At 38.8% G+C, this 10,388-nt stretch overlaps 1 protein-coding gene across 1 annotated transcript in view; it reads right to left on the reverse strand.

Moving 5' to 3' along the window:
• QSOX2 (quiescin Q6 sulfhydryl oxidase 2) overlaps positions 1–6,676 on the reverse strand; it is a 19,421-nt gene extending 12,745 nt beyond the window's left edge. The window contains exons 1-7 of the mRNA XM_010073974.1: positions 6,628–6,676; positions 5,990–6,090; positions 4,750–4,798; positions 3,490–3,595; positions 3,203–3,293; positions 870–1,015; positions 217–360 (exon numbers count right to left, since the gene is read on the reverse strand). Coding sequence (XP_010072276.1) covers positions 217–360; positions 870–1,015; positions 3,203–3,293; positions 3,490–3,595; positions 4,750–4,798; positions 5,990–6,090; positions 6,628–6,676 — 686 coding nt within the window. The remainder of the gene's footprint in view (positions 1–216; positions 361–869; positions 1,016–3,202; positions 3,294–3,489; positions 3,596–4,749; positions 4,799–5,989; positions 6,091–6,627) is intronic.
• Between the last annotated feature and the right edge of the window lie 3,712 nt (positions 6,677–10,388).

Genomic DNA, 10,388 nt, shown 5'->3' on the forward strand with positions numbered 1-10,388 from the left:
GATAAACCTTACCGGATTTGGTATGATAAACATCTTTTACAGCGCCTTTAGTATTTTCTATTATACTTGCATTTGACAAGCACTTTTTATGGGCACTGCTTCACTATTGCACACACAGAGAATTCTTGTTTTCTATAGAAAGCTTATAGTCAAGAAAAAAACGCCCACAAATTTTAATAACCAAGCGCCATTCCGAAAATTGAGGGTATCACTTACTTATCAAACTCTTTCCACACCTTGATTTCTGTACTCTCCTCTTTGTTTTCTTGAGCAGGTAGCTGAAGTGGCAAAAGAAGTTTTTTTCTGACACCTGGCAGTGACTTTAAATATGAAGAAAAGAAAGACCGTAGAGGCTTCAAACTGCATATAAATGGACAAAGCAAAGATTACTTTTCATCTCAGACTAAGAGCATATCCAAAGCAAACCAGTATATTTATAAAATAAGGTATTAATTTTATGTTTTTCAGCCCTAGTGCAACACGTTATGCTTTGATACAAAGTGAAATTAAATAATATTCAATTTAGGAATAGTAATAACAATCATTTGGACTAGTGGTCTGAAATTCCATTCAAAATAAGAACACAACATGCTCATCCAAGTGTATCACAAGCATTCGCAAACTGTACATGTCCACTAGATTGGTTAACAATTGCTAGAGAGCACTCAGGACAGGCAATTTTCCAACACAAAGACATGGGACACACAACTTCAGTCAGTACAATGTATGGATTACATGCCAGGGCACAAGGTCATTATACACATGCAAAAGTAGGTTATAGAATAACTTACTTTGTAGGAAAGGAAGCTATGGAAATGGTTTTTATAGTTTAAGTGAACCTCCCCATATTCCTCAGACAGATTACTTACATGTTAATTAATCCATGGGACCCATTTGGATGCACCAGATAGCACGAAGGGACTGAGGCAATACCAAGTTTCTCAAGAAAAGGCTTATCAAAATTCAACGCTCTCTTCACAACAATGTTTTCGTACTGGATCAAGTCTAAGATAACCTGTGTAATGAAAAGATGACATGAATTATACATTGTTCAAGGAATATCCAATCTTGCAGGACAAGACATATAAATAGGTGAAGTGCACCATCCTTTAAAAGTATCATTAAGCTGTTCACCAAGGAAGCACATCTATTCCGTGGACACTAACAATTTCAGTTAAAGAAGATTTACTCTTCTCTGGAAATTATTACTCCTATTTTCCATTTTTTTTTTTTGGCCTATCCTGATCTTTTTCCTTTGAAGTCTAACATCTGAAGAAAACATGAGAATGAATGATAAAATCATAAACACATCTATGAGTATTCCGTGGACACTAACAATTCCAGTTAAAGAAGATTTACTCTTCTCTGGAAATTATTACTCCTATTTTCCATTTTTTTTTTTTTGGCCTATCCTGATCTTTTTCCTTTGAAGTCTAACATCTGAAGAAAACATGAGAATGAATGATAAAATCATAAACCTCAAAATAGCCCACATTATACTCCAAAGGTACCAGCAGGTTTATGTTTCATTTGTATATATGTAAAGAATCTAAAGGCAAATTTTCAAGTAGTGAAGAAACATTTATTTGGTCCCACCACTTTAGGGCATTCTGATGTCAAATTGAATAATGAAATTATAATGAATAATAACAAAAATTTGCCCTTTTTAAAAAAAAGCTTAAATACTTATTTCTTCCTTTCTTAAATCCTTCAAGATCCCAGTGCTAAAGGCATCCTCTTTCACCATTCTAATGACCACACTCCTCACATCCTTCCATTAGCCCATGCCCTTATGCTCCATTCCAAATGTTCCAGTCTTACCGACCAAACCTTCCTTCCAACTCTCCTGACATTTCTACTTGTCATTCTTTCACTTTTGCCCCTCTCTGCCTCTTATATTTTTTTTTCCTGTTGTTATGTTTCACAATTCCCACTATACCTTTCCCTTTCAGGTGAGTATTATCCTTGCTACATTTTCCCTCTCTTTCAACATGTAATTTAAGTTTGTCCATATTGTCTTGCACTGTAAATCTGAAAACAACGTAGTTTTCTATTTCACTATTCTATAAAGCTGAAATACTATATAACATCAGCAAATATTTCTCTTCTGAAAGCAGACTCCACTTTCTGTTAATCAGATGACACTCAGTCTTTCCCTATAACAGCAAGTAATAAAATTAAAGCAAATGTGATAAAATGCTGAAGAACTTTATAATGATCATATTTCTTCTCTTCAGTAATGCCCACTTGTATCAACACAGCAGCTTCCAGAAAACAAATGTCTGGAAGCAGCCTGCTTCTCAAAGTGATTCTCACTTTTGGCAGCACACCCTCCCTCCACTTATGCAACCTGGCCATCTCAGCATCAGATCTAATTAGAAACATTTCCCAGACATTGGATGTTTCTGCACAGATTATGCCTAGATAATTATGCAATTTATTTTCTTTACTTATCCTAGATCTTGGCAGGAAGAGAAAAGTAACAGTTGTCTAACCTAACAGCAGGCTCATTAGGTGGTAAAATGATGCCAAATCAAATATTTTATTGGGGAGGTGGGGGAAGCAAAAAACCCAAAGACTTCCACTTGCTCAGTGCCTCAGAGCTGTGAAAATAATTTTATGCTATCATCTTAATTTAGAACGTAACTTCCCAAAACCTATATGTGAAGAAAGAGAACCAGAGAATTTAGATTATTATAAACAGTTGAAATCACAAAAATTGCCCAGAATTAATACCACAAAGTTCTCTAGCAGTTACAAAACAACAACATAATCTGACAATATTTTTGTTGTGATCTTCCAAATTGAAAGACAAAAGAATTGTGCTAACATTAATACCATGAAGTTCTCTAGCAGTTACAAAACAACATAATCTGACAATATTTTTGTTGTGATCTTCCAAATTGAAAGACAAAAGAATTGTGCTAACAATGAAATTGATAAACTAATCTTCCACTAAAACATGAATGGAAGAAGTTAACACAACATCCCATTCATTTGTAAGCAAGTTCCCCTGTGTGACTAAACACAACAGCCCTGTGTAATCCTTTGACTTTGTGATACCTCAAATATGCAGGACCTGCCCTTTATGACCCCTTAATTCACTCCTATAATAAGAAATTTTGTTGCTTGGCTAAATAACATAAAATTCAGCTGTGTTATGATAACATTAATATTCATCATGTCATAAGTCATACATTACCTCTCGTCCAACATAGGAGCTATTACTTTCAAACACAACGGCAGTATAATGATGGCTGTTCTTGTCAAAAAGAGAAGTAATATCACTGGACCTTTAAGAAAAGAAAACCTATTTAGCTCTGGCAGAATGCAATACGCCCACTGTTACTGATGGAATTTCCTTTTATGATCTTGTAGTAGAACTGACAATAAGAAAAGAAGCTTACTTCCTCTTTAATAGGATTTTCAACGTTTTATTTAATTAACCTAGTAAGGACACAACAGCTGTATTTTAAACAAGGAACTTACACAACTGGATCCAATGGTGGGCAAGCAGGTGGTCTCAACTCTTGGGAATGGTTCTGTAAGAAGTCAATCATCATCTGACGAACTGTTTGCAGCTCTCGATCTGCTCCTGCTGAGTACAGGTTACAAAAAAATACAACACTTCAGAAAACGGGGAAAAGAATACTCACATGCAGGTTCTCATATATTCTCCTGCTTTTCTGTGTCAGGTTTTTTGTTTTACATTTAGACTTAAAAACCAGAATACTATTTGGCTGAAGAACAGGGACTAAAGATTTAGCTGTAGGATTTCATTTTAATGTTTTAAATTTTTTTTAATGTTGAGATTAGATCATATTTAAAAGCTGTCATCCCACCCCAAAATTAATAAAACCTCAAGACTTTTCCAAATATAACCACCTGCCTGTCTTGCTGATTTTCTCTTCAAACCATGCTTCGTTCTCAATCTGTGCTCATTTTCATGATAGTTGGTGTGGGCAACTTCAGTAGCTTTTTTGCAATAAGGATATTCATCGTGCGTTAAAAATCACAAAGGTGTACCATTCTTACCAAACAAAGCCACATAACAAAATGCGGAAATAACTAAAGTGTCAGAATATTTTGTTTGATTTAAAAGAAATAAATTAAAAAGCAGAAACTCTCACGAATGCCAAAAATTAACAGGTACAACGATGCTGTATTTCTACACGAAGGGTTAATGGTGCAGGTGGTCTCTCTTCTGACCTCTGGCCTTTTAAATGTTAATCCATTGGAAAAGACAACATTACTTTTGTCCCCAGACAAACCACCTCACGCTGTGATCCCTCAGACACAGGGGATAAGCCTGTTTTCGGTTAGTCAGCATCTGAATAGGAGTTCTGCCAGGGAGATTCAGGATGCCTGGAAAGTGGTTGACAGATCAAAAAGCACCAGAGTCCGAACTGAGCAAATTGGATCTCATGCTGATGAGGTGTGTGGTGGGAAAAAAAAGAATTTCTAAAAGTTATCCAGCCATTTGTGAAAATTAAGAACTACATTTAAAAAAAAAAAAAAAGAGGAATGTGTGCCGCAAGTTCTTGACCAAATGTTTTGCCTGTCTAAAATTCTGCCTGACATTCCATTTTCCTACAGTACTCATAATATCGTATCTTAAAGAGCTATTTGCTGTCCATCCCATCTCTAGCTGGCTAAACTAACTGACAAAGAGATTTCATTTATTGTGTGACACATTCCTGGCTGACAGGATAGCTGCTTTGGGGATTTCTTACCGTAAGGAGCTCTTACCTTTGTAATTTTCTCCAGTAGTAAACTGCTTTGTAAATGCTTTGAAGTACTAGGTAGGAGAAAAAAAAAAGTATTACTGCTTTGAAAAAACCTCCTTGTAGCCTGTGAGTTCCAAAGACCTGCATCCCTACGAGGGTAGCTCACAGGTACCAGTCGAAACTCTGATGTACAATCAAGCCAGCTTTTAGAGGGAAAACACCATCATGCATAATTCAGCAGTGTGCATCGATCTGGTACTGCAAACATTAACCCAAACACGAATTAACTGATTACCACATCAGTACCACCAACTGTGTATATACTTAAACACTATTCACACTTTCTCTACTCCCTCCAGTGGTTGAACAGGATATTTAACGGAGATTGACTGCCTTCTGCTATAAAAAATAAAACAGAAAGGATTCGATGTCTAATAAAGAGTGCATTCCAATTTACACCCAAAACTTCAAAGATTTAGAAAGAACAATATTTTTTCTCTTTTTTATCAGGGTAGAACATCACAAGTTGTACAGAGAAACATCTCCTGTTTTCTCTCCTGTCATAACAAACAGTTTATTCAATCCTCTTCATCCACCACGGTCTGCTCACACTTGCGGTTCATAATGTGATCATACAGATTGACAAAGACAGAGAAGTTAAAAATGGCACTTAGAGCTGAAAATGAACAAGGGTAGATGCTTCTGGCAGACACAAGATCCCTTTTAAAAGGCAATTTAAGCAAATTATGAAATTAATTAGAAAAATGATGAAGGACCAATCAAGGGTAAAGTTTTAATTGGAGCCCTGGTCATGAAACCAGCTGATTTCAAGACACAATTTCAATGTATTTTCTTTACTTTCACACACCAAAACTATAAACACCATTAATAATCACGAACATTTGAATTTGAAAAATACTTACACAAATTGTTATTATCTAATGAATATCTCACAATTAGGGGTTACACAGATGTAACGACACAGTACTTTGTAGAATGGTATCTTTTTCAATAAGAATTTTTCAGATCCAGAACTAAGGACTGAATTACTGCTATAAATAACTGCATCAGCTATCGCACTCAGCAAGGGGAGATTGAATTAATCTTTTATCAACTCTGCAGTTTTCTCAGCAAAAGCAAAATAAAAGTCCAGCTAAAGAACAACTAGTTACATCTAACACTCTGCGCAAACACATTTGTTACGGTTTTAGTTACTATAAAGCACGCATCATTTACCGAAGGCCATACACCGTGCCACTTACCCTGACAGTTGGGTAGTAGTGAATACCGTATTCTTTGCACGTCTCATAGTTCTCTTCTTCCCCACAATCCAGCACACCAACTCTAATTGCAGATTCCCAGTCTGAAAACAAAGATATCTTTCAATTTTCAGCAGAAGCCATCACAGATCCCTGCTGATGGATTACCCTGCTTCCCATGGAAATCAACACAGAACTCCGATAGATTCCAATGGCATTAAAAAAAAAATAAAAATCAAGCCCTCGGTCGATTCTTGTTTGCTATTCATTTCTATCCTCAAGTGTAATACAATCTACTGATTTTTAAAATAACTAAAACCCCACGGTTTTTCTTAGCTGCACAGGTATTTTCAGTACACCTAAATAAAAGGAATCCCAACACACAATGTAGCAGTTCCAGGCATTTTATTGAATCCAGGAGGATGAAATAGGGGCCAACCCAACACCTGCAAGACAGCGGATTGTATTCCCTGGCTGTTCCCATGAGCTAAGCTCATAAAATAAAGCATGGAGAATATATACAACTGAATAAAATGTATCCAACAGTTACTCATCCACATGGCTGTCAATTACAAAACCATAAATTTGTGCATCTCGTACCCCAGCTGTTTTAACGAGGATTCACTATTTATTGAACTTACCATTTCCTAAGAGGCCTCCAGAACCGCACACAACCCAAGGCTCACACATTGTCTACTGAAAGCTGCCTTTAACTTTTAGTACTGTTCAGGAATACACTAGATATACCTCAAAAAATACCCGAGTTTTAACCAGAGTGCTAAATAGTTGAGTTTGAACATCCCTGTAAGTTTCCTTTATCAATGTTTCATAGCAACAACCACAAGAGCCCAAGTACTTCTATAAATATGCTTATGTAACTTCAATAAAAGCTTTCAACTCTTTTATAGCTTTTTCCTAGGAACTTATCTTTTGAAGCCATGCTCCACTGCAGCAATCCCTTTAAGGAGAACAGCTCCAGGAGACTCCTTGGACAGTTACTTTTTAAAGCGAAGCTAAATCACAACATCTGCGGGCAGAGCGTGAAGGTACACCACAACTCCCAAGTACCAATAAAATTTAAAAAGCACTAAAATTAAACTTGCTTTTATAGCAAAGAGCATGAAAGCTTCATCAAGTTCAAGATCTGATTGACAGTTGTATGCCTAGCTGCTTCTGAAATTTAGCTTGACCTTTATTCGTCTTTGGAGGAGGACGGGGCAGCGGATGGAGAATTGCAGTTGTGCTGAACGTGCCAAGAGCCGAGCAGGCACCAGGAGGAACTACAAGCATGCTGGAGCAGATGGGCACCTATTCACAGGAGTACAAAAGATACAACAGTATATTTCATCAGATATAATGCAAAAAAAAAAAAAAAAAAAGTTTGGCTTCTGGGTATCTATCTCATTCAACTTTCACCACTCCTCCTCCTTTTTCCACCTGTCTCCATCCCCGCACAGTGAATGGAAGCACTATGAACCTCATGCAAATTGCCGGCTCACAACAATGCAAACCCGTCCCCAGCTAAACTCGGGGGTTAAAGAGCACCAGCTGGGATGTGTGCTGCTTAGCATTGGCTTCTGCTTAAAGAGGAGCTTTCCCTTTCCAAAGGATGCCAAAGTTGCTAAAGTGCACAGCCCAGACTGTGGAAGTTTACAGTGGCACCGGAGCGTGGATTGTTAGTTTTTTTTAAATGCTGATTAATTTTAACTTAGCATTGGTGTTTCTGAAATACTAACTCACAAACTATATGAAAGGGGTAGATGAGGGGCATCGTATTAACCAACACCATTGCTGTTTATGCTGAACGAGTTCCAATAAATGACACGAATGTATTGGGAACACTGGAAATCCAGCAGGTTGGTCACACCTCCCCTGTAAGAAATGCTGCAGAACACCAGCACGCCAGTCAGTGTACCCACGGGGAAGGGATGTGCTCTGCATAAACCCCGTGTATTCCCTCCGGCAGGTAGATGAACGCCATGGGTTATTTTCCATCAGTCAGGGAGATACAAGCTGCATCACGAGGATCCTCTCCCTGCACGCTACTCAAGAGTTACGTATTTTAACACACAGGTTGCTTCCTGAGTAACAACAAGGTTTCTTTGGTTCCCCACCAAATGTGTTTAATCAACCATTTCTACACGGAAATCATTATTGCCAGATTGGGAACAACAATTGCTGATATGGAGCAGTTGTTCCAAATTCAGAGGAGAGGACTGCCTCTGCATACAATTCAAGGCTCGTCGTACATAGGATTTCTACCCAGAAAATTACTACAGATAATTCCAACCCACAGGCAGTTTGGTGGATAGATTCAATCATCTTTTAAGACAGAAGTACAATTAACTATAATGGCCACTTTGGACACTACTGTAATAACCTAAATGTGTGATCAGGAATGCAGCAGCAATGACTCGAAGCTCAGAGCCTGCTCTGAGAGGAGGGGGAGAATCAAACTCAAAACGTAAATTACACAAAAGCAAGCACAGCTCCTATTTTTCAGAAGGACTATGTTCTGCTATGAAGTTTGCAATGATAGTATTGCCAATATTTAACAAATGAGAAATGAAATTAAATATATTAGCACAAGCCTTTTAGGGACAAAGTAGTTGCACCGATTTACCTGGATTATACCAAACTAGCAAATCCAACCACAGTGATCTGGGAGCTCTCTAATGAAGATGAGCCTGCATCCTGGAAGACAGCCACAATATCCTAGCATATGAGTAAATATTTTTGAAAAGTAAACATTGAGACAGCCTAAATGGGCGAAATGTTTTTGGGGTTTTTTGGGGGGGATGAAGCTACCAACGGAAAGTGTGACTGCTCGTGGTCTCCTGCTAAAATCCACTCATTCCAACTTCAAAATAGAAACATTTTTGCTGACAAATAACACCTGAAGCCAACTGCATTTGCTGGTAATGCCAATGTCCACAAACATAAAAATCCACTTTTTAAATGAAAGTCTTCATAAAAACACAATGGATTAAAGAGTAGATAGGCCTTTAACTGGTTATGGTAATACAAGTGCACAGCATCATTTGCAGTTATCATGACTGCCGATGAGAAAGAAAATATTTATTTGAAGAAGTCATTACAAGTTACAAAAAATATTGCCTACAAAGGTACCATGATGCTGTAGTAATATATAAACATGTCCCTGTCTTATTTTGACAAAAGCTGTGGTCAGTTCAGGCTCTTTGTAATCTTCTCTGCAGTGGTCAAACACCTTCTTGTTCTTACTTTTCTTCAAAAAAAGAAGAAAATCGAATACTATTTTGGCCACAAGCAAATCAAATCAGAAGGTGAGAAGGTTGCACAAACTTATGCAAAGAAAACAGAAAAGAGCTACTGCTTTTATAAACAAAAAACCCACTCAAGTAAGGAGCATTTGAAATGCTCTGAAACCATTCCTGCACTGTGTTTCTCCATTTTTGAGTTTCTGTTTATCCATCAGCAAGCCTCAGCGTGTGACGAGTTCATCAGGATCTATTTTTGGATAGGCGTCCATTTCTGCGTATCTAAAACCACGCGTACCTAATACTGCACCTACACTTCAGGATAATCGTTAGCACTTTTCACACACAAGGCTGCGAGAGAAAAGCCAGAGCTCTTCACTCCCTCCCAACCTGAAACCCTTGAAAGCATCAGAACTGCTGTCTCCACCCTGGAAATGTCCCTTGGGTCAAATGCCAAACTAAGAGCATTTTAAAAGCCTTTAACACCACTACGTTAAACTTTTCCTACACATTTGATCTCAAGTCTCGACCCCACCAGAGGCATTGAATTTAACTGATACCTAGGGGGCCTGTTTGCTTCCTTACCTTAGATCTACGAGTAAAATGCTTCAGCACCTGCCAAAAATCCTGAGCAGACCAGGACACAGTGACACAAGTCTCCCCCAGTATAAACCGCGGAGGCCACCGGTTCTTTTCAAGTCGCTATTTGACAAATCTGAAAACCCGACTCTCACCTAGCTGGACTTTTGTATTATTCCCCGGCGGTTCTTCTCGCCCTTCTAGTTCCTTCACGCTACGTTGAATTTTTAAGATTTAAACCAAACACGCGCGTGGCCTCTCCAGTACCACCATCTTTATTTTTCGTTCAGCCTCCACAACAGGCCGGTCCCTTCACAAACACCCAGCAGGCACAGCTCCCACCCCAAGAGCTGAGAGCCGCGGGCAGGGGACCCCACAGCGGGACCGCTCTGCGTGAGGGGGTTTAACCCCCGATTCCTACCCAACCTTTAATCTGGAACCTTGCTACGATCCCCCACGCCCCGCTCTGTCCCGTGTGCCATCCCGGCAGCCTGGCAAGGCCCCTGCCCGCCACCGGGGAAGCGAGAAGCCGGGTGACGCACCCACGCCGAGGCCCCACGGGGGACACCCACGGGGGACACCCA

Source organism: Pterocles gutturalis, unplaced genomic scaffold (genome assembly GCF_000699245.1).
Source record: "Pterocles gutturalis isolate BGI_N339 unplaced genomic scaffold, ASM69924v1 scaffold1547, whole genome shotgun sequence".
In the NCBI taxonomy this organism is placed as follows: Eukaryota; Metazoa; Chordata; class Aves; order Pterocliformes; family Pteroclidae; genus Pterocles; species Pterocles gutturalis.